Here is a 25,882-nt window from a genome sequence, read left to right as displayed (position 1 = left end):
TGAACAGCCACAGGGTGGTGAACCCTAACTTAAGAGTTATTCCCATTTCAGCTAATATAGGTATACAAGTATATAGTATCAAGATATATATTAAAGATATGCATTAAATTTATTAAATATGACATCTGATTGTCTAGGTTATGGACCACTACTCTGCTCTAAAAGCTGAACTGGTTGGACTGATATATATATATTATATATATACACACACACGTAAAATGGAGATGAATAGAGCTGTAGCTTTTTAAAATTATATATATATATATATATATATATATATATATATATATATATATATTATATATATATTACACACACACAGTACAATACATAACAAGCTTAAGCCATGTTAGTTAAGATGTGAATACTCCTTTAAGACTTGTTGCAGAAAGTCATCTGAATAAGACAAGTATGTGGATTTATGCAAAGCCAATTCACATGATTGAGGCTATATTTGCACAGTTCTTTTTGTAACCTGTTTTTATGTTATGACTTTTTTTTTTATTTCATTATTTTCTACATTATTATTGTGGCAATTATATTGCCTGAGCCGTAGCTAACATTTAGAGATATGTGTTAGAGCAAGCATCATATACATAGACGCAGACACAATAGTCTGGCCCAGGTCCTTTTCACTAGAATGGGAGAATCTGTGCATGCTCTTTGACCTGTACAGGATTATTTCACAGGGAGGGGGAGGCTGATCCCTGAGCATCAGTTATTGTGAATGGTGATTTTCTGTTATCTATAGGCTGGTGTCACCTTTCATAGTAATTGTCTGTGTCTGTGACAAGTAGGAGACCTCTGGAAAGTGATCTCTACAGAACAGGAAGTGTCAGCTTATTAGGCTTAGTGGCTAGAATGAAAAGTGGAAGATTTCTGGATGTTATCCTATAGACAGTACCTGTTTAGACATCTAGACAAACCTGGTTAAAGCATTATTTTGGTGACATTCTCTATTAAATGGGCACTGCCATTTAAAAAAAAAAAAAAAAAAAAAAAAAAAAGACGTCAAACTTTCTTCTGACAACTGGATAGAAAGAAAAGGGAAAAAAAAGCTTAAAAAAAAACAAAACTTAAAAAACTTAAAAAAAGGAAACTAAATCAGCAGGTTAGAATCATCTCACCTGCTGAAATGTCCCTATAGCGCATGGGGTGCTGAGGATGAAGCTCAGTTTTTCACCTTCATCCTTTGCACCCTTTTACAGACTTTGTAGTTTAATCCATATGCTAATTAGGTGGTTCGGCACATTGGGGGCAGGATGAATATTGATCTGGCACTCTGAAGCGATGAGCCTGGAGTGACGTTACTGCAGAGCGACACCCAAATATTTATTAGAAGGGGCAGCGTGGATCGGTGCAACGCCTCAACAACATATGGATTAAACTACAAAGTAAATGAAAATGGTGCTGAGGATCAAGGTAAGAACCTAACCCTAAACTTTCCCTGCACTGTAGGGAAATATCACCAGGTTAGAGGCTTCTAACGTGTCCAGTGCTTCCCTTTAACTTTAAGAATCAAAAAAAATAAAATAAAAAAAAATTAAAAAAGAGGAAAGTATGAGACTCATTATTATGCCTGTAATATCAGCCTTTTTTTTGAGGCCTAAAGTCTCAAACTACTGTGTGCACGCAGTCTTAAAGTAAGCCCTTCAGGGACTAGCTGTAAAGTAAGCAATTGTTCACCACAGGTAAACCTTGTATAGTAAACATATATACTTACGTCCTAGAAAAGACTGAAGAACCTTAGTATAGTCGCTATAAGAAGACCTATCACCCCTGCGGAATGAAATCTCCAGTCCAGCAGATTTAGGAGAAATCATAAGACCTGTAGAAAGGAAAGAGACAGAGGGGAGAAGTTACTTCTATGGTTCTGCTGAGCTACATTATTACACAACTATGAAAATCAAAGCGATCACAGTCCCGACTCCCATTGTATTGTGGCCATTGTGTTCATCAAACGTTACAGCAGAGATCAGAAAATAAAATCAGCATCTGGATTTGAGGACATTACAGGCCAATGCTTGGTGACAGAACACAGCATGGAAAGATGAGAACTTCAAAACGTCCATGAAATCCCTGTAATTCTGTATGGATCTTGTGAAAGGTGGAGCAGAGCATTTATAAATAGGGTGCTTACAAGTGAGCGGTGCCCAGGAGACAGGCGGGTCAGGTCTTACAAAGCCGTGTGTGTCCTGCCGGGGGATTGACGATGTTGTGTGGAATTTTGGTGTGAAAAGCTTTTGTGCTGTCATAAGGGGGAAGGTGCCAGCCGCCAGGGCCTGAAGATCCCTAAGCACTGTGCTTGTCGGGGGCTTTAAAGCACAAAATCAGCGTATACAGGATGTAATCATGTGACCCAGTAAAAACAATCCAGTTATTAGTTATTATAATAAAATATTTTATCATTGGGGGTTAATATGATCAAAAAGTTCTTCCCATATATTTAAAGTGGGAAGTAATATCGAGGAAATAAATTGAAATATTTTGGTACTGCATAGTATCAACCTTAAAGTGTCCCTATTACAATATAGATCCAGTGATAGGCCCACTGGGGGAGATTTATCAAACATGGTGTAAAGTGAAGCTGGCTCAGTTGCCCCTAGCAACCAGATTCCACCTTTCATTTTCCAAAAAAATTGGTGAGAAATGAAAGGTGGAATCTGATTGGTTGCTAGGGGCAACTGGGCCCGCTCTTCTTTACATCAGTTTGATAATTCTCACCCATTGCGTTTAAAAGGGGGCCTATTGTACGTGTACAGAACTCAAAACCACAGCAGACGTGTATAGGTCGGGCACTAATACACTGCTTGTTCTCTTGTATTTCTTAATCAAGTGGTTGGCGTAGGTAATGTCCACTTGCGGCAATTCCTTTTGGTGGTTACACACACAAAAAAAAAAAAAAAAAAAAATTATAAATATATTATATATACACACACCTTTTTATTTAACACTGCTCTATAGTTTGCACATGTGCAAAGTTCTCTATTATATTTGCTATAGTTTCTGTACTTTAGAGACTACAGGTTCCCATACACTTTATACATTTGTCAGGCACACCCGCTGCATGGTATGCAATTTTCGGGTCAGGGCACATGACCTATGGGTCAGATGTCCAGTGTACAGCAACAGTAGGAAAATGCCATCCACTTGATGACAGGCACGTGTCATCTACGACAGCTTGGAGATCTGACACAGGAGGACGTAGGTCTGCCTCTGTCACTCATGTATTAGGTTATGCCATGCAAATCCCAGGGATATCTTAGTATGAATAACCCATAAGAACATCATTGACTTAAAAAGTCATGTCTTAAAGGCGTATTCTTACTTAGCATTTTTTTTGGCATAGTAGTCGGACCCCCAACTAATGAACTAGTTATGGGAAACCCCTTTAAGTTGGTTATTTCTGTCCTGATGCAAAATCCCAGCTATTCATTAGGGCAGTCACAATGCTCTTCATAGGTCATGCTTTGCAGCTTTCATGTCAGATACGCTCAGGTCATGATACCATGGCGGCCGTCTGGGCACAGACCATTAGGAAGACAGAAAGGAGACTTGTCAGTCCAGAGGATGCACAAGAACGCCTCGTGTCCTGCCTCCAGGATACGGCAGAAGAAGGAGGAATTGTTAGCTCTATATATATATATATATATATATATATATATATATATATATATAATAATCCTCCTCTAATAAAGCAAGAGCCAGAGCAGACAGGAGCGGAAGTATAAGAGGACTTATATAGTGGGGGAGTATGTACAACTAGGCCAGGCCACACAATGAGAAATGGTGAAATAGGAAACAGATTCATTCACATGCAATGAGATTTACAGAGGGCAAAGTGTGGAGGAAACGCAACGTGGCAGTGCCATTACTCCAGGTGTGAGGTAAATGGCACACATCCCTCACTGATCAATGTCCCATGATCAACCCCTCAGATCAGTACAGAAGCAATAACAGATTGTGAGCATATGAGAGAGCAGACTGCACATACTACAAGCCACTGGAGTGACTGAGATCCATGGCCTGCGAGCACTGCGGAGAGAAAACACTTTATGTAACCAGATAAGTCCATTATAAAGGTCCATTATTAGGGCTACAAATAGACAAAGCGCTTTACTAAGCTCCTTCAGGAGAGCTACAAAATGGATTCCCTGGATTTCTGGAGGACCGGGATGTTCTCAATATGACCGCAAAACTCAGCGACTTAAGGGCATTATATAAACATTCAGCAACAACTATAAGAGAGATTTAAGGGTGGGGGCTGATATTCATCAATAGCTGTATTAGCGGTTTCATGCTGTCCCATAAATGCCAGCCATCTGTGGAGAGCATAGACAAGGATTACAGCTGGAACATCAATATGCCCCCCACTTCATATTTTATCCCAGCCTGACGGGAATAAAGGTCCCCAGAATACACCTTTAAAGAGGTTGTTTCTGCTTTCTTCCAGAAACAGCACCTCTCCTTTCCTTAGTTTGGGTGTGGGTATTGCAGCTCAGTTATATTGAAGTGAATGGAGCTTAAATGTAATACCACACACAACCTGAGGACAGGGGTGACACTGTTTTTGCAAGAAAGTAGCTGTGTCTTTTCTAATCCTGGATAATCACTTTAAAGAAAATTCAAAAAGGCTGAAATCTGTCCCACTAATTTAATGACATGTGTTGAACTGGCGTGTCACATTCGTATGGGTCTTATAAGTGGAATGGGATGATAGGACGTAAATCCACACTAAATAAACCCAGTATATACACTAAATGGCACTAATCTGATCAGGAGTTTGTGCTGATCTAAACAGGACTCCAAGGAGGGGTGGGGGAGCTTCCTGCTGAAAACTGTGGGAATACCAATACAGCAAAACACAGCAAACTGCTTCCTTCTAAGACTTAAAGGGGTATTCCGGGAAAAATTAAATTTTCCTCTATCCACAGAGTTTTGAAGCCAAAGTCAGAAATGGATTTAAAAAGGGGAGAAATCTCAAGTCTTTTCTTTATGACCTGATCTGTTTATAGTCTGTTCCTGGCCTTTGCTTCAAAAATCTGTCCGATATATTGGTCAGATATCTGTGTGTAAAAGGACCCTTAGGTGTATGGGGCCCTTAAGATATCTATGTACAATCCTATGGATCCTTTATCATAGTCACTGCTCTGCTGTGTGTTAGGTTGAGTAAAACTGTGTTTGCCATTATATTTACTGCACTTAATAGGAAGCACATACACATACAGGGAGCTGGTGCAGTTTTAGTTGCTGTTCTGATCCAACGAAACAACGAATGTGAACACAGCCTAACAACTATTTCTTCTGTAAGACAGTAAAACAGCATACGTCCCAAGAAAGCATTACCTGGGGAGGAAACTCGATCCCGATACTTGGGTACGGCATCGTCCAGTGTTTGCAGCATTACCCACATAGTCAGGGTGAAGAGTCCCGCCAGGAAGCCATAGAAGACCAAGTAAAAGAGCAGGATGAGAGCTGTGGAAGTAAACAGATCAGTCAGTCCCCATTATCACAGACACAAAGCTACTAAAAGTGATTTCCATAGTTATACAGGACAAGTAACCCAAACATTACTATTAGCAGACGTCAGGCATGGACAGAAGAGGCAGCATTTAATAGTGTTAGCATTACATGGCAGAGCAGGGAGAAGACCGACGGGTATTTTCTCTATTATATAAACCTACAATAGTAGCGTGCAGGCCGCTGCTTCCCACCTCTAACACACAGGCTGCAGTAATGGTACCTTAAACCCATCTTTAGCTTAAATCTACATACAATGGTAATAACCACCGTGCAATATACTGCAACCCCTGCAGGGGAGAGGACTGGCGCTTCACCAGGGATGGGGTATGAGCAGGGCCTGGGTTCGTGCTGTGACAGTGTTGACCCTTAGGAGACATCCCCTTGAATATTAGGCCAGCTTATCTCCCGCTATAACAATGCAGGTCCAGTCCAGTTACTGAGAAGAGGATGTTCTGCCATGGTGCACTGTAAAAGGGGGACAGCAATGATGAACCCCATAACAGATTGTGTATGGCTTGTAAATCGAAACATGACCAAAATGCAGTTTATTACGCCAAATGAAGCGAAAGCTCTACAGACTACAGATCGTGGCAATCCTTGTGACCCCAGGCCCCTTTGGTCATGGTTTACCTCCCTCCCTGATAATCCAATATGCCTCTGCAGTTTCACCATAAGATCTGCATGTTGCATGCAAAGTTTTCTGTAGATTACATCCTTGTGCACTGAAGAAATTTCAGGAAGACCCCACTCAAAGGGTGAAAACCCCCCTACAACACCTGCAACCACAGCAGCACTGACTTACATAGAGGAGAAGCGGGTTACAACAGATGAGAAATCCATTCAAGGTACTGACTGGATAAAAACACTTCTACAGGTCTATTACAACTAATAATGGAATGTGATAAAAATTAAATATTTTACTGGAAAACTTTAAAGTACCATAGACTTCTACATATAGTTCACCCCCTGCAAGACACTCCATAGGAATTACAACTGATTCGTGATGTCATGGTTTTTTACAGAATCTGAAGTCTGCCTGATCTACTAAGTTAAGGGAAATAGCAGTATATGTGCATTTCCCATAATTAATGTACATTAGGAATTTGTATAACTTTTCATAAGTAATAACACTTTAAGAAATATGTTTTGTCCGGAGTTGTCCTTTAAGATAATTGTATTTGGTCTCTGAACAACAGAGTCCCATCGAGCGCTGCCTTTGGCTAGATGACATGCCTCTAGTTCCAGCAGATCAATCACTTGTGCGACGAAGAAATTTGCAGGGAGCTGTGAAGTCGGTGCGGTTTCACCCTCGACGCTCATTGCAAAATTCCACTTTTGGAAACAAGGATGATATTTCACCCATCCCATAGAATAAAGATTGGGATTTGGTTGCTATGAGGTGGAAGCTGCAGTTGTGGGCATGCTTAGTAAACTCTACATATACCAGCTAGGGGTGCAGTATAACTTATTTATAGATTAAAATTTCTGCTCAAGGAGTCAAGTGGGCTGTGTCACTCAATGGACAGGACTCTTTAGAATAGAAACATCAGATTTCAATAAATTATGAGTTATACTTAATCTTTTCCCATAAAGATATGTATCAATCTGCTCAGCTCCTTTTGCTCTATAACATGATGGCGATAGCGTAGGTAGCATTTTCATGGTGACAGGTTCCCTTTAATGCTGCAAAACACCTATCCATCATAGCATGAAGTATGGACAGTCTCCAAAAGCTTCTGTCTGTCAGACTTTATTGCTTCTTAAATTATCCCTAATGCCGTGCCCCAGCAACAATTTCAACAACGTGTGCCAACAGTTTAGAGCCCCCATATCTATTGCAAGGAGAGATTTCCACAATGCAAGGTGAAAAGTGGGGGCCAATGGACTGTAGGAAGGAGGGCAATATGAATCACTTACTAGAGATGGGAGAATGGTTTGACCTGATTCTCTCACTTTTTTTTGTTGTCACATTGATCTACTACAGCGATCTGTAGAGGAAAACGGCAACAACTGTTTAATTTCCATGCAGCGCCTCCACTGGAGTAATAAAGCATTACACAGTGCCCACTGAAAACAATGAGCTGATGGTGTATTGCATACTTCAGAGGGGAAGACCCTGCAAAGCAGCCATTTATTAAAGCATGCCGACAGGAAATAAGTCCCGTTCTTAAAAGTAGGGACATAAAGGGAGTGTAGCACCCCCTCTGCCTTGATATGGTCCCTCTCCACTATACTTCATGTAATAAGCTCACCTAAGCAATTAAAGGTCAGCGGTGCACAGGTCAGTGCTGCAATACTGCAATAGGGGGGCAACAGGGGCATTCACAGGAGCAAATGTTGAATTTGTCGTCAAAAAGCACAAGTGTTATAATGGGAATAAGTTATGGGTTTAAGTATATTTAACCTATGTAACAGCGTGCAGATGGAGAAGTCTATATTATGTACAGTTACAGAAGTAGTAAGTCATTGCTCATTGGTGCTAAAACATATAGACAGGAGCCATTATTGCCACCCTTACCCATAATAAACACCAGGTACACTGTGTGCAGTTGTTTTATATGGGTACACTTAAGGTTATGCAATTCCATAGACAAAACACTGCGGCCATTGGCAGTCACTTCACTATTTCCAGGAGCCTAGTCAATGTTTTTACTGGAACAAGAACGTCCATTAGTTGGTCATAAGCAATACATAAATGTCAACAGGGCTTACTGACAGGAGGATCTGGATCAGGCATGTTGGCCGAGCCAAGTCTGCTTATTAATGGCGGCAATGTGATCTGTACGATCAATAGGAAAATCAATAAAAAAAATAAAAAAATGCAACGATGGATGTGTGGAATCCTTTCCGGCACCCAATGGACCCCATTAGCTTTAATGGATCTGTTAGATTTCCATCATGATGTGCAATATAGCGATGTATATGCTACTATATTCACCCTTTTTTTAAGCAATCTGCGACAAGGATATACTAAAAGAACATGTCTGAGGAAATACTATGGCTCTGCTAGCTTCATCCAGATCCATCCAGCCCTATCTACACATGTACACAGGCACCCCACCCAAGCAGAAAAACCGATAAGCAGATTTTAGCCTTAAAATGTTGAGGAGATGACAACGTATGAGCATGGCAGTGTCACAGTGTGATCACACCATGACCAATCTGCACACAAAGCCAGGAGAAACATGGTGCTGAGCACTTCTCTCCCCGGCTAAACGTTTGCTAAAATACCACTAATATTTTTAAAGAATTAAAAACAGTTACAGATACATATTCTGAATGTAGATTTCCTATTCCTTCTTCTGTACATAATTATGGGGGCAACCATCTTGTCCAAGCTGCTTTGACAGGATTTAGAGATTTACATGGACCCTAGGATCCTGTAGTCTGGAGCGGATTTATTGACTTTTATGGGAGGAGTGTTGTGGGCATGCTCAACGGCCTGTGCAGAAGTCCTTGTATATGGAGGAGGAGGGGGGAAAACTGCAATCATCATCTATTGTAAATGATGGCCTGAAACCACCTTATCTAAATGCTGGTTTAACCTTTGCCTGTGACGCTGACTGTGTTAACGGTTACAGGCAAAGTTACTGTTTTTTTAAGGACTAAAGGCCAAAATTAAAACTGCATTTTTTTAATATAGTAAAATCGAAAACTAGAGAAACACGACCAAGTTATTTTTCTATGTTCTGCCATGTTTCCATGAGGACCTTTGTTTTTTTTATTTTCTATATGACTATCAATGTATGGGACAAAAAATAAAAATCAAGCAGTTTACTCCATAACCATGTACAGTTTAACAGAATGGAAAAAAAAAAAAAAAATCTACCATCAGAAAATTTTACTTTGATGTTAAAAACGAACAAATTAACAAATTTCTGTCACTTTTTCCCCCATACAAATACTAGGAGACTTAAGAAAGACTAAGGAGCCGTGTTCTCAGAATATTAAGGACATGTTTTTTCCTCTTTTCTGACTCTCAGAACATTATAGGCCTTAAGACTGTCATGACAGCCAGGCCTGCTGCACTGTAGAAGTTTGTGAAGGCCGGATCAGTGTCCAAGTTTCCCCATACATGTAGGAGGCCAGACTGTACAAGATCCAAATGTTCAGTCCTCCAGGACCAGACTGCCCACAAACAGGACAATGCACTGCATTCACCAGAGCGCTCACCGGGCTGGTGTGCCATGTTAGCTGCCATGATTCCCTGTCTATATCCAAGGACAGCACGTCAAAAAGCCAATGCCACGTACACTGGAAGTAATGATACCTTGCCTGGTTCTCATGTGCTAAACAGGTTTTTGGTTCCAAATTCACTTAAATAACATCACTTATGGAAGACATCCAAGAGAAAGCTGGAAAAATAAGTATTGGTCAACAATTCAACAAGTATTACTAAGGGCCGAATAAAGGATTTCTAGAAACAAACAAGGAAATGGAGCTGATGCTGGAGAAGCAGTACGAGAAGGGGCGAAATGTACTGGAATTTTAGAAACCTGCATAGTTTTAGTAGAGTAACTATTCAGAGTGGTGACAAGGTGATTTAAGTGCTCTCATTTCTGATATTGAGCCCCTGAAAGCCCCCTCCACAGTGCCCAGCTATTTCTCATTTCAGAGATTGGGACCAGAGCTAGGCTGCCTAGCAGTAGTGCCCACACAGGGACTTCCATTCCCTTACTTCTCTGGTCAATCACAGCACATACTCTGATACATTATGACATAACATAGCAAGTAAGGGTTACACCAAACCCTAAGCTGCTACTATTTACACAAGAAACAGCTGTGCAGTTCTTTATGGAGGGTCAGAGATGAAAAGCAATCCATGATTTACCTTTGAGGAACAGTGTGAATTACCTTCAGCAGGCAGGAATGATAAATCCCACCCCACTTTCTGCCTTGATCTAGCCATTACTACACTAGGAAGGCTTTTTTCTATCAGGCAGTGAAAAGACAGATTGGTAGTTGAAGACTGCTGGGTAATTTTACGTAAATGGAGTGATTTACATAAATATTCAGAATGACATTGGCCTTCATTGGCAGGTTGGGTAAAATGACAGTGTCTTGTCTTATAGATGCTACATTGGTATACTGTAACTTTTCAGTATCTTAATGTGGAACTTTATGTAAATGTCATACAGCTTGACCACATTTGGTAAAAGTTTGGAAGTGCAAGTCAGCGTCCATGTTACTTTACTTATATCTAAAATGTTACTTAAGTTTTCATCCTGAAATGTTCACACAACAGGGCCACAGCACAGTGTGTATGTCAGGAAAGGTCATAATGTATATGCTACGTGTGTCCATACACAACCCAACCAAAACCAAAAGAATGTTCCTTAAAGGAGAAGTCCGGCAAATTTTTTTATTAAAGTATTGTATTGGCCCCCAAAAGTTATACAAATCACCAATATACACTTATTACGGGAAATGCTTATAAAGTGCTTTTTTCCCTGCACTTACTACTGCATCAAGGCTTCACTTCCTGGATAACATGGTGATGTCACTTCCTGGATAACATGGTGATGTCTCAACCCGACTCCCAGAACTGTGCGGGCTATGGCTGCTGGAGAGGATGATGGCAGGGGGACACTGAGGGACGCCGAGCATCCCTCTGCCATCATCCTCTCCAGCCGCCACAACTCTGGGATTAAGGTCATGACATCACCATGCTATCCAGGAAGTGACATCACCATGTTATCCAGGAAGTGATATCACCATTTTATCCAGAAAGTGGAGCCTTGATGCAGTAGTAAGTAGAGGGGAAAAAAGCACTTTATAAGCATTTCATGTATGAGTGTATATTGGTGATTTGTATAACTTTGGGGGGCAATACAATACTTAAATAAAAAGTTTCACTGGACTTCTCCTTTAAGCCCTCCTTTGGCTGGTACGTCAGTACACCGCAAGAACAAAGTATCAAAATGCGTAGCAGACTACTATTAAACAAAATGAATAAAATCATCTGTTAATAGGATAATATATTAGGCTACCTTATTGTATGCATGACAGCCTAAGACCCCATTCACACATCCGTAACGCAGCCCGTAATTGCAGACTGCGCTAAAGACTTATACATTTCATTGGCCCCGTTCAAACGTCCGCCAAGGATCACTGTCTATGCAGAGGTCTGTGAATTGCGGTGCTCACCCATAGTGTGGTCTGCAGTTACGGGTAGCACTTCAGACATGTGGATGAGGCCTTACAGTGGCATCTGTCACTCATAGGCTATAAATCATACATGGATCCCATAGTAATCTAAGTCACAGATGCCACTACATGGTATCCGTTCCAGACTACATCTACTTTGGGAGAATTTCCAATAAATGTACGGTACATGCAGCATTTAGGTGTACTTTTTTGCTTAAAAACTGGAAAAACAGGTTTAAAGCAGTAGTGGATGCTGATGAAATGGAATAATTTTACAGCACAAGGATTGTTAAGTCACAGAATATCTAGTTTTTATTAGTAAGCCTCATAAAAACAAAGTATTTTGGGGATCAAAGACCCTTTTCGCAAGTTACAAGAGACAGCACAAGGTATTTCTTTAACGCCTACATTGCAGTAATATTGGGCCAGAGGCTTTAAAGAAATAAAATAAAATGCATACTCACCTACCCCCCCCCAAATCTGCCAAAGGTGCCAGTTCCGGCTTCTTGTGTCTTTACACATAGGAAATGCCCCCTTAACCAACTGCTGGCAAACCACAGTGGCCCTCCTAAGCTAGTGATTGACGTTCAGAAGTCGGGACCAGCGCTGTTTATGGAATGGGAGTACAATTTTTTTCAGTTTTTCATTCCACCCAAAGCACATTTAGATATAAAAATAATTCTCTGGTCGACCCTTTCATGTGACCTAATACAGGAAGCCAATTTAATCCTGAGAACAATACCTGTCAGTACAAATCACCGGGACCGCACGGTGAATAAACTGTGATTTGGCCGTCATTCCTGAACTAACTTAGGTAAACACAGCATGTCCGGCATAAAAGAATAGCTGCACAAAAACCTGTCCGTGGGTCGCTTAGTCAGACGTGTGATACCAGAGGCAGGCTTCTTCCATGCAACATGTATGGAAAGTTCCCATTTATGGACGGATTATACAGCACAAAGTACCACATCGGGAACAGCAAAATTCTGGGATTTCTAAACTCATAGATGTCGGCCAATTCCCATACAAAGCTCAAGCAAAGGGGAGGCATCTGAAGCAACTTGGGGGAGGGGAGTAAGATTTAGTGTTCACATAAAGAGGTCGTCTTATCAGTTATCACCCTTTACAAAAATATAAGAGAAAACAGCAGCAGCGGAAAGGTAGTACTAAGCAGTGACCATTCTGATGAATGGCTGTCAATAACACCATGACGGCCTGTCAGTCAGAACCGGAGCAACAGAAACAGAGCAGCTGACCGTTTAAGCTCACAGCAGAGGGTCCCAAGTGGGATGACCCACATCTATAATGTTGATATGACCCAACAGCACATAGAGACAGGGTCTGTCTATGTCCTTTAGTGCCTCCTATGAGATGCAGCTTTACATTGCTCTGCCCTGATAACAAGAGCTGATGTGGAGGCAGGCTGAAGCTGCATCACATAGGAATGCACTGAGATTCTAAAGTGTGAATCAGGGGATACAGGTTCTATGTGACATATCTCTCACTTGCTGCACTTGCAAAGTGATCAAAGCAAGTGCAGGGATGAGACTCCATCCCCTTCATACTAGCAAGGCATCATGGGAAATGTAGGCTGCATTATAAAACCATAGGAGATGGAAAGTAATAAAGATGGCAGAAAACCCATAAATGCCCCAATGCTTCTACACTGTATGTTAAAGGGAAAATACCTTAAAGAGTGATTCTCTAATGTCTATAGGCTATAAAGCTGGCTGTACACTTCATTGATTTCTTTTTCAGCAGCTGTAAACTAATAATCTTGTACATATGGTAGAATCTCCACGATTCCACTCCCACACATCTCTTGTAGTGGGAAAACAAGGGCTTGTCTCCCCCCCCCCCCACTGAAAGAACAGGCCAACAATACATGGAGAGGTAACAGAATGTCCCTACAACCGGAATAACTGGATCATTGATAGGACTGCATTGCAACTGGCTATAAGATGGCCTTCCCAACTATACGTATGGGTGAATGGCCTCTATTGTTCCCGGTTATCAGCTATAAAGAGGCCCCTAGGTATGTTCTATAGGGATAACAAATATTTCCAGTTCGGACCCAGTCTTTCAGGTTCCCCCAGTTAGAACTCGCTCACATCTCGTTTTTCATCTCTGTTTATTTTCTATGATGGGAAAAGCTCTTAATAGAGGCCATGATGGATGCCATACAGCGGTATCTGTCACCCATAGGCTGTCATGGCATCTATTCAACAGACAGGTCATAAATGTACACATTGCATGGATGCCTGTGACGTACACCATAATGGCATCTGTCACTCAAACACTATTCCAGCATCCTTTTAATGGATTCGTTCTTTCCAGCGTCCAGTCTACACAACAGTCTACACTATTTGGTCCTACACTTACGTATACCGGCCTGACGAAGGCCAAAAGGACTGCTGGTTTCTGGCAATCCTATGTGATCCTATCATACATTCTTTGTGTCTATAGGGAGCTTAGTGTGAACAGGACCTAGCTGGGTTCTGAATACACACAGCAGATTTGTTGCGACTGTCCTATGCATCGTAAAACAGTTGCAGAAATGTATGCACAAGTCCATTCATGTACGTGGACCATCTACAAGTGTGTGAAAATAGCCCAGATATGCCTTCATGTGAATGACAATGGCATAAAAGATAATAGCCACAGAGGAAACCTGATGCAGAGACGCTGCATTTACTGAGATAGAGAGATAACCGCAAATACAAGGCAGGGAGCATGTAAGACAAGATGAAGAACAGCAGCCGTAAAAATAGATATCACCACTAAACTTATTATAGATATATATACAATAATCAAATTAATGTAAGAAAAATGTGGGTGTGAGGCTGAAAGCAGTTAACCCTTACATGAGAATAAGAGCTGCTCTGCAGAGTAATGGCGCAGCCCCATGAGAACCGGCAAAATCTTCTAATTCCACTTCTCCTCATTAATACTGCATGAATGGAGGCCATGTAGTGTGCGGGGAGGGGGAGGAGAGGTCCCAGAGCCAAGAACCGGCCACAGAACAGCGCAGTGCAGCAGCACCACCAGCTATACCTGCCAATGAGACTGCAGCGCATGAATAGGAGGCTGTGGAGCCGCCTGGGGTCCCCACTGCAACACTGCAGCACAGGCACGACTGCAAGGCAGCAGAAAAGGGGATAAAAGCCTTTACCTTTGCAGCAGCACATGTCGAGATGGAAATTCCTATCCTAACATGAAAAACGATAACCCAATGCAAAAACGATATCTTTAATCTGACTTGAACAGGGCCTTAAAATATTCTGGATTACCAGATGGCCATAAAGAACATTAGAAAAAAAAAAAAGTGTGCATTTCACAATTTTGCACATTTTTGCACAATTTTTACAATAACTTGCTGCAGTAAGATGCATTGTTTTTTGCTGCGATCCATCAAAGTGACATTATGATGTAGCAGAGCTTAGCTTGTTATTGATGCAATACATCTGGCACGATCATTCAGGTGGGTGAAAAGCCGATACCACGTGAGACCTGAGGGTGGGTGCAGACATGGGGGATCATTTCTGCTGCAGATTTTGCCACAACTGATTATGTGCATGCAGATTTTTTTTCCCGCTATACCTAAGATAGGGTTTTGTAAACCTTATTCACTTGCATGTACTGTAAACCGCATTTCAAAACACCCGGCATAAGGGTGAAATGACACAAGGTGTTGGCCACATGCTGCCAAACTGAAGCAACTTAATGTGCCACATGGCTGCTGCATTTCGACTGCATGCAACTAAAGGTTGTGTAGTATCACCCCCAAGTGTCGATGCAGTCCAGGCCTATATGGCCAATCCAGCATATTTGCCCACTGGCATGGGGTGGATACAAACTATGCTAGATTGCTAGACATAAGTAGGCCTGTCTCTTATGGACACTGTTCCTGTCTTTTTTGTCTCACTGCCTGTAAACGCCTGCAGAATATAAGTAATGGTCATCATAAAATAATTCTAGGGTATAGATGAAATCTTTCCAATCTGAGCCGTTCTAATGCCGGCACAGGACTCTGCAGCGTCACGCCAAGCCCCTGGCAAACAGCAGGTTAACCCAGAAAGGCTGCAGAACAGCTAAGAAAAGAGCCGGCGAATTCATGCGGGTTCTGTATGGTTACTGTGACACTCACCTATTCATTCGACCTACGCACAGAATGAATAAAAAGAGGGAGGAAGAGAAAAGCCATGAAAAAAAAAAAAAAGTGCTGATTGGGTTCTGAAATCACAAGACGGCAGCAGCAGCGGGAGTGGAAATTTCCCTTCCTCTCTCAGTCAGCGGCTTTACCAGGGTCTTATTTCCATTTCAATTGTGGGGAGGCGGCACATCACAAGAGTGGCCTGGAACAGTCATAAAAGGAAGACAGCTCCCCCCCCCCACACAAATCCCCAGCTCTTAAAGCAGCAATGTGCTCCAGTCATCAGGAGCCCCCGGAGGTGGAGGTGCCCCCCTTTATAACATGAGCATCTCCGTTCACCATGTACCGGTGCTACAAGGATGCTTAGGAAGCAGCACATAGCTGCAGGATTGTTGGCAGCGGTGACCTTTGTGAGGGGGTATCGCACTGCGGGCGCATTTGTATCCGCTTGCACAGAGACACCAAAATAAATCATCATGTATCTTGGGGGTGTAAGGTTATATGGCGGTATAACTCACCTGGACCTAACATCTCAGGGTCACAGCTGCTCAAGCATGAACGTGTTTAACGCTTTGCTCAGTTTCAGGTTGCAATTCAACTGTGTAAGCGAATAAGAAGCCACGAGTCGCATATACTGTGTCATAGCCACAATGTCCCCCATGTATGGCTTTGGACTGAAGCCATTTTGTAGGCTCTGCTAGGCATGCCCTGTCCTCATTCCATCCACTTACATACGGCCTATGTATATATACGGCCTAACTACTTTGTGGTACAATGTAATAAGACTACCGTTATACACCTTATGTTGTATATACCAACGCTTTTAGATGGGAATCATGCGTTTTTGTACAAAAAAAAAAGGAAAGAATCGCATGCCCAAGCAGGTTCATAGGTTACAATGGAGTGAGCTTATACTTTTTGAGGGGCTCCTGAAAAAACCTAGACTACCATGCTTTATGCCAGGGGTAGAAAATCTTGGCTCTCCAGCTGTTACAACACTACAACTTCCATCATGCCTGGACAGCCCAATCTAAAGCTTTGGTTGTCCAGGCATGATGGGAGTTGTAGTTTTGCAACAACCGGGGAGCCGAGGTTCCCTATCCCATGATATATATAAGCAACAGTATGCTTTTTCTCTATTGCTTTCAATGGGTGACGTATGGAAACATTAGCACATTGATAAAATGTGCAAAGGTTTTTTTGCCTATTCATTCAACACGGTGGTGTGAACCTTGGCCTACAGGCAACCAAACTGCTAGATAAGGTGTAAGAGCTAGCCTGAGCTATTCGTGCTGCAGGACGTCCACAATTTAAGGTGGCCATATATCTTTAACATAGCTCAGCCGACAGCCATCACTCCCAAACCCTCCATCATGTTCGGCTCAGCGTCTGTATACCCCTTTGACTAAAACACTGATCAAAATACTAAATGTGAACAGAGGCTTATTCATTTAGGCCACAAAATGGCCGACTAGGAAAACCCAGATAGTCTTTTCTTATGGGATAAGAAAACGACCTCAATAGAATATAAAGTATTACTATGGACTCGCTATGTAAGCGGACAAGCTGTAAGAATAAGCAAGCTGTAAATTTACCGCTTGGCACTGCCCTCTTACTTGGCTGGGAAGTTATGGAATAGTGAGAAGGCACGCGATACTACGGACTGCGGTCTACAGGGAATATCAGGTTACTGCAATAGGCCGCGAGCACCGCGTGCAAAAGGACGCACCACCAGGGGGTTTATCTCAGCCGAGTCCAGAGTCTATTAACAGAACACAACCGGGCATGAGGAGAGCTGCAGGACACGTAGGAGGCATGGCTGAACAGTGTATGCCCCAAGGTGACAAGCTAAGGAACCGAACATTGAAGACCACGTGTCATAAGGAGAACTTTGGTCGCCCCTAGCAACCAGATTCCATCACTTCACTTTGAACTTTGAAAACGAAAGCTGAAATCTGATTGGTTGCTGTGGACAGTGAAGGGGATCATAACATGTTCAGAGGGAATTGCCCATAGCAACCAAACTGCTTTCCACTTTGAGGACTTTGACAAATGAAAGTAGGAACTGATTAGTTGATATGCGCAACTGCAGAAGTTTTGATACAACCCCTCAGCCATGACTATACTATACAGGGCTCCAGATGGCGACCAAAATGGTCGCCAATGCGACTGACTTTTTGCAAATGGCGCCCAGATTTATTAATCTGGGCGCCATTTGCGACTGGCCCCGGCGGCGGCGCGCTGTCTCTTTAAGATGCGCGGCTGATGCGCGGCTGCCGGGGGTGTCCCGTCCTATCCCCGGCAGCGCGGCGCATCAGTGAGCTGCCTGGGGCCCTGACTTCCGGCACAGGAAGCGCACGTCAGAGACGCTTCCTGTGTCAGAAGTCACAGCCCCGGCGTACAGGAGCTCACTGATGCGCCGCGCTGCCGGGGATAGGACGGGACACCCCCGGCAGCTGCGCATCAGCCGGGGACAGCACCTGAAGAAGAAGAGGATCGCCGGGGGAGCGGGTTGTCAGGTGAGTTTGTGTGTTTGTTTTTTTTTAAATATTGCTTAGCATAGAGGAAAGGGGGAGGGCATCTATAATGGGGGGGAGAAGAGGGGGCATCTATAATGGGGGGGGGAGAGGGGGCATCTATAAGGTGAGGGGGTATCTATAAGGGGGGGAGAAGAGGGGGCATCTATAATGGGGGGGGGGAGAGGGGGCATCTATAAGGTGAGGGGGTATCTATAAGGGGGGGAGAAGAGGGGGCATCTATAATGGGGGGGAGAAGAGGGGGCATCTATAATGGGGGGGGGGAGAGGGGGCATCTATAAGGTGAGGGGGTATCTATAAGGGGGGGAGAAGAGGGGGCATCTATAATGGGGGGGAGAAGAGGGGGTATCTATAATGGGGGGAGAAGAGGGGGTATCTATAATGGGGGGGAGAAGAGGGGGTATCTATAATGGGGGGGAGGAGGGGGCATCTATAATGGGGGGGGGGGGGAGGGGGTATCTATAATGGGGGGAGAAGAGGGGGCATCTATAAGGGGGGGGAGAAGAGGGGGTATCTATAATGGGGGGGAGAAGAGGGGGTATCTATAATGGGGGGGAGAAGAGGGGGTATCTATAATGGGGGGGAGGAGGGGGCATCTATAATGGGGGGGAGGAGGGGGCATCTATAATGGGGGGGAGGAGGGGGCATCTATAATGGGGGTAGAGGGGGTCATCTATAAGGGGAGGGGGCCATCTATAAGGGGAGGGGGCCATCTATAAGTGTAGGGCAAACTGGCTGCAGACACTGGGAGATAGATATATGCACAATTATTATTATCAGGGCCCCTCAGGTGTCTGTATTGTAGGGGGTCACTTGCATTAGTCACTAGGTGAGAGATATATCTATCTATATACACATCTTGTGGGGGGTCACTATGGCTGCAGTCAGAAGTCTAGCTCAGTATGTATAGACTGTTGCAAGCTTTTAAAGGGAACCTGTCACCCCCCGTGACGGGGTGACAGGCTCCCAACCCCCCGTTAGAACCCCCTATACTCACCTCATTGCGCCGGGTCCCGCTTCTGAAGATGGTCGGGTCACGGAGATCTCAGCCGCTGCAGCCCGGCGCGCACACTGAGAGATGAGTCCAACACCCATAGAGAATGACGGAGCGCTGGACTCTCCCATCATTCTCTATGAGCGTTGGACTCATCTCTCAGCGCACGCCGGGCTGCAGCGGCTGAGATCTCCGTGACCCGACCATCTTCAGAAGCGGGACCCGGCGCGATGAGGTGAATATAGGGGGCTCTAACGGGGGGTTGGGAGCCTGTCACCCCGGCACGGGGGTCGACAGGTTCCCTTTAAGTTCAAGTTCAGAAGAGTAAGCCTCATTAAAAGGCTAGCCAAGTGAGGCTGAAGTACTGAGTCAGACTGTATATGGTTGTCAAGTTGCAAGTTTCCATGTTGAACGTTTTCAAACTAAGAAAAGAAAGGATCTAAAGGAGGAGGCTGCTGCCGTGGCCTCTGCACACAGTAAGTCCCATTTAACATAACATTAATTTTACATGGTTTAAAATGTTGGCGACCAAATATTCTATTTGGCGCCTAAATTTTTCAGGTTAGGAGCCAATGGCTCCTAGGTAAATTTTTTAGTCTGGAGCCCTGCTATAGCTTCTTTTAATGTGACCACCCCAGGCATTTTCCTTAAGTAGCTTTAAGGCCCAGTCCAGACCACAAATATGGCGCTGCAGGGGTGGTGGTCACACATTTATGTAGGATCTGCCTAAGGGTGCCTTCACACCTACCGGATCTGCAGCGGGTCTCTCTTCTGCGGATTCGTAGCAAGAACTGATGCGGAACCGGTACCATTAACCCCTATGATAGCACATACTCGCAGCAGGATTGACATCCCGCTGTGAATATGTGCTTTAACCCCCCGCTGTCCGCAGCCCCGCCGCCGCAGCCCCCCCATCCCCAGCCACATCCCACATCCCCGGCTGCATCCTGCAGCCCGCCGCCGAGAGCATACATTACCTGCTCGGCGGCGCGGCTGCAGTGAGGCTCTCGGCTCTGGTCCCACTCAGCTGATCTGAGCGGGACCGGAGCCGGCAGCCTCACTGCAGCCGCGCCGCTGAGCAGGTACTGTATGCTCTCGGCGGCGGGCGATGGGTGGATGGGGGGATACTGGATGCGGTCGGGATGGGCTGATGGGGGATGCGGCGGGGCTGCGGACAGCGGGGGGTTAAAGCACATATTCACAGCGGGATGTCAATCCCGCTGCGAGTATGTGCTATCATAGGGGTGAATTGATACTGGATCTGCAGCTGATCTAGCTGCGAATCTGCAGAAGTGAGATCTGCTGCGGATCCGGTAGGTGTGAAGGCACCCTTAAAGGGGTTATCCAGCGCTACAAAAACATGGACACTTTTACCCCTCTCATCTCCAGTTCAGGTGTGGTTTGCAATTAAGCTCCATTTACTTCAATGGAACTGAGGTTCACAACCCCACCCAAACTGGAGACAACAGTAGGGGGAAAGTGGCCATGTTTTTGTAGCACTGGATAACCCCTTTTAGCTCCATTTACTTCAATGAAACTGGGTTAGAAACCCCACCCAATCTTGAGACAGGAGAGGGGGAAAAGTGGCCATGTTTTTGTAGCACTGGATAACCCCTTTAAGTTACTCAGTGATGTTGCAGCCTAGGGCTATGCTCAGATTTTGGTCATGTGATCCCCGCTACACAAAGCAAATAGGGTCGCACTGCAACCTAGAAGTGTCCTCGACCCAGAAGATGCAAAACCTCTATCAGATGGATTTCGTGCAACTGTCCGGTCGCAGTGTGACCCCCATTGTTTCAATGCAATATGGCTCACACAGGGTGACACTGCAAACCCACCATGCAGCCTCAGCCTTATATGTGATTTATCGATTCTGAAATAACCTATCACTACCGGGCTGAACTGCACTTCAAGGGAATATGTCATGACTTTCATGCAGCCTGGATCACAAATGATCAGGGCGGTCCCTGCCAGCTTCCCCCTGCCCTGCTTGTCTTGATTTAAGTATTGGGTTAGATCTATCGAGACTGAGGGTCCATTTACACAGAAGGATTATCTGACAGTTTATCTGCCAAATTTGAAGCCAAAGCCAGGAATGGATTTCAAAAGAGGACAAATCTCAGGCTTTCCTCTATGATCTGATCTCTGTTTATAGTCTGTTCCTGGCTTTGGCTTCAAATCTTTGGCAGATAATCTTTCTGTGTAAATGGACCCTGAGACTACAGTATTAAAATACTTAAAAACCCCTCTCGCAGTGTGAATAAGGAATAGTGCAAGGGTGAGTACTCCAGATTCCCACAGTCACCAATGAGTTAAAACAACAAAATGTTAGAATTTCCTGAAATCACTCGTAAAGTAATGCCTGGCATAGCAGCAGTGACCATTACTCCGCAAACATCCTATGATCAGATAGCAGCAGTGTCTGCGAGTGATACCAGGGTCGCCTCCTCTACATTGCCTAGAGGCCGCATACTCCTGCTCCTTTATCTTATATACTAGTCAAAACCGGACTTATGATTTGCAGGACAAGAACCAAACACACCACCAAGTCCTCCACCAAGGGGGGGGGGGGGGGGGTTACTAACTATATGACATCTACAATATAATTTACAACATTAACAAATTCCCACATTCATAACAATTCTTTTATAGAAGGAATATCTGGCATCCACCAGCAGTGGTACCAAATAAATGATGCCAGATTAGCAGGGTCATAGAAATATACTGAATTTACAGGTTCTCTTATAGATGTATTTAGAGGTAGTGGTTTGGTGCAAATTTTTCCATAGCTTCTCCCTAACACTAAATCTGTGACTACTATCTGCTTCCAGTCTTGGGAAAATCCACATGACATTGCAGATCTGCGCTGGCAACAAGAGACGGATTATCGGACATTCGGAATTATCAGATGTTAAACTAAACAAATTGACATAACGTTCAGCTGCATCCTTCCATCTATGAAATTAGCTTCTTATAGAAAATCTATAGGAAAATGGCTGTGCAATCTGTTAGGTATTGGAAGTTAGATGAAATCTGGACCGCCACCATATACTAGTGCCATATGGCTATACACCGGAACCACTTGGGACAGCATGACTGCAGATCTGCACAGGTTACAGTGGATCCCAGGACCAGGCAAGGAGATGAGATTCTACAAATCCATACTGCAGACATCTTGGTCCTACACGGGCCCACTTTTAGAAGCAGGGTAAGTTTAACCACTGGGAACTTTGCTGTTAGTCTACAGTGCACTGACATGATTCATGCAGATTCCCAGATTTCACCTAAAATCCGCAGATTAACAACTTTCTTGATGTTGTAATCCGCTGCTGGTTTCACTAATTATATATATATATATATATATATATATATATATATATATATATATATATATATATATATATACATATATATATATACACACACACACACACACACACACACATATATACATATACATATACACACACACACACATATATACATACATACATATACATATGTATATGTAACACATGAGCATTTCTGCATCAGGGATGCAAGTCCCAGCCTGACTGCATTTTTATTGACCTGAACTGACAGCTGTCATAAGACCCACAGTCAGGCTGGGACTTGCATGCGTAATGCAATGCAAAAACATGCATGTAGTATGCTTATGTGAAGCCGGCCTTAGGTGAAGGCTACACATGGACGCTTTGTAGAGTGCACCAAGTTGCATGCAACTCAATGAAACAGATTTACTTACACCAGGGATGGGGAACCTTCAGCCCTCCAGCTGTTGCAAAACTACTATTCCCATCATGCCTGGACAGCCAAAGCTTTAGCTTTGGCTGTCCAGGCATGATGGTAATTGTAGTTTTGCAACAGCTGGAGGGCCAAAGGTTTCCCATCCCTGACTTACACGGTCTTAAATATGGCGCCCATCTAGATGTGGTCGATCATACAAAACATCAGAAACTCCTCCCTAGTTGGCTTAGATCACACCAATTTTTTAGACCGCAGGTGGAATTTTATAGGAAAAATTTTAATTCAAGAATTCTGCACAGTGTGACCAGCGATCAGTCCAGATTTATCATCCTGTATAATCTGGGACAAATATGTAGAACAAGACCTAACCTAGTTACCACCAATGGGGCAAACGTCTGAGGAACACTAAACGTTTATGGTGCATCGGCCATCCCGAGCCTCAGAGCTGCAGTATTCAGTACCATGAATCAATAGAGGGATTAGGGTGAACCGAGTATCCAACAATACTAGCCATAATTATATCAGTGTATAGCCTATAGAGGATATAGGTGTGCAGTTATTGTGTCACAGCAGCCGTATACATATACAGGGTTATAGTAACAGCATTGTCAGTGGCCACCGGATTATAGGGATAGCGTCTGATAGACCAATCAGGAGGACAAGGAGTTAACAGATTGTGGTCTCCGGAGCAGATCTGCAGTTGTGCCTATGACACCCCATCCCCCATGCCTTCCCATCTCCTCCCGAGGCTCCGGCTTCATTCAAACAAGAAGATGGGGAAAAAAAAAAAAAAAAAGCCAAGATGGTCAAAGGCAAATGCATGAAGAAGCCTGGAAGGATCCTCATCTACCGCCTCCCCCCCCCCTAAAAAAAAGTAGACAAGGGCTACAGATTAAAGAGAGGAGGATGCTGGGGGTGTAAGGATTCTCTGCCAATGTAGAATAAGATGGCAGCCCCCCTTTGCCGTCTCCCATCGACAGTCACACAGAGCTCTATTTTTAGCATCCAATGCGGCTGACTTCAGAAGCGCCCCCCCCCCTCCACCACCTCCTCCTCCTTCTATCCACCATGAAATGTGTCACACCACAGATACAGAGACTTCCCCACCACGGCCATGATGAGAAGGAGGATTGCACCCCGGCCTGCAAACGGTTAATGCCAGGTGTTCTGCATTGTCAGGATTTAGAGGAATAATGATGATGGAGGAGAAGAGGAGGATGATGTGAAGGATGAAGGATGCCTATGGGCAATGCAGCGTCATCACAGGAGCACCGGCCATGGTCATCCATTAGGCAATAAAACATGTCATGTACACTCAATGAGGGCTGAGTGGCTGTATCCTTGTGTCCGGCACTTGGCCACACCTCGATGGCTGCTCTCCTCCAAGACACAAGACGTCCTCCCCTAAATTCCCCCCGAAGCCATCTTATCATCAAGTTACATGGTCCCTGTCCCCAATCCTCCATCACCACCAACAGATAAGAGGCCATTAGCGCTAGGAGCACTTCTCACCTCGGCCAGCAGAGGTCACCAGCTCTGGAGATCAGTCACCACTGCAATCAGCAACCCCCAACATCTCCCCATTCTATTGGACAGCAGCAGCAGAGCTATACATCAACATCTATAGATGGGGCTTATGTAACATTTGCATCCCCGAGTCCTGAAAATACCTTTAAATGCAATTATATGATTGATCCTCAATAGCAGAATAGTGCACCGCCCCCATATATACACCCCAATAGTGCACCCCCCATATATACACCCCAATAATGCACCCCCCATATATATACCCCAATAGTGCACCCCCCATATATACACCCCAATAGTGCACCCCCCATATATACACCCCAATAGTGCACCCCCCATATATATACCCCAATAGTGCACCCCCCATATATACACCCCAATAGTGCCCCCCCCATATATACACCCCAATAGTGCCCCCTGTATATAGGGCCACATACATGGCAGCCAGTAACAGCAATGCTGCCTATAGGTACCAGGAGAGGATGCACTAGATGTCTATGGAGCCTGCCGGTGACAGGTGTGACAGCATAGTGACAGCCACATCAGGAGGCACTGCTGCATTACAGGGAGCCGGGTGCATGCCGCAGCCATCCCCGCACTGCCCTAGTACACACAGTGCGGTAATCCCCGTCCGGCATCCAGCAGGCAGGGCTATCCCATTCCATCCCCCACCCGCCCCGATGAATGACGGCGGCAGCGCTTACCCCAGCTGCTGGCGGTGCGGCCCAGGATCTCCCCGCTCCTCGGGTTGTAGATGAATTGCTTCCATTCAGAAGAAGCCTGCTCTCCGCTCTTGTTCTCCTCCTTGGCCATGATGATGGTGCGGCGGCGGCTGCTGCTGCTGGAGATGGCGGGGGGATGAGGCAATGACTCCGGGAGCTGCGATGCGCTCAGTAACGTGGACTCGCCACAGCCTGGACCACTACGTCCCCGCCGGCCGCTCTCCAATCTGAGGCCGCTGCGGCACCAGCACTCAATTCCCCGGCACGGCAGATTCGGGGCGTGACGCGGCCCAACCAATGGGAGAACTGACAAGAGAAATAGGGGCGTGGTTGACCGGTTTTGGAAGCCAATCACGATCGGCTTTGGGCGTAACTTTAAAAACTAGTGGAGGGGAGCCCTGCGCAGGAGGGCGGGGTCTAAGGGCTGTTGTCCAATCGGAGCGAATGCTGCAGAACTGGGGCTCGCGCTCAGCCTGGTAGCGGGGCGGCTTGTGTTGCGGGCCGCGGGGATGCGCCTGCTTAGAATGAAGCT

At 44.6% G+C, this 25,882-nt stretch overlaps 1 protein-coding gene across 1 annotated transcript in view; it reads right to left on the bottom strand.

Moving 5' to 3' along the window:
* The window catches only part of ATP1B3 (ATPase Na+/K+ transporting subunit beta 3), a 31,627-nt gene extending 6,000 nt beyond the window's left edge, over nt 1-25,627 (bottom strand). Inside the window, exons 1-3 of the mRNA XM_069975612.1 lie at nt 25,333-25,627; nt 5,347-5,475; nt 1,724-1,828 (exon numbers count right to left, since the gene is read on the bottom strand). Of these exons, the coding sequence (XP_069831713.1) occupies nt 1,724-1,828; nt 5,347-5,475; nt 25,333-25,441 (343 nt within the window). The 5' untranslated portion in view covers nt 25,442-25,627. The remainder of the gene's footprint in view (nt 1-1,723; nt 1,829-5,346; nt 5,476-25,332) is intronic.
* Between the last annotated feature and the right edge of the window lie 255 nt (nt 25,628-25,882).

The sequence above is a fragment of the Dendropsophus ebraccatus genome, chromosome 6 (genome assembly GCF_027789765.1).
Source record: "Dendropsophus ebraccatus isolate aDenEbr1 chromosome 6, aDenEbr1.pat, whole genome shotgun sequence".
NCBI lineage: Eukaryota > Metazoa > Chordata > Amphibia > Anura > Hylidae > Dendropsophus > Dendropsophus ebraccatus.
Note: the sequence above shows the minus strand (reverse complement) of the source record. Positions and strands in the feature narration are given on the sequence as shown.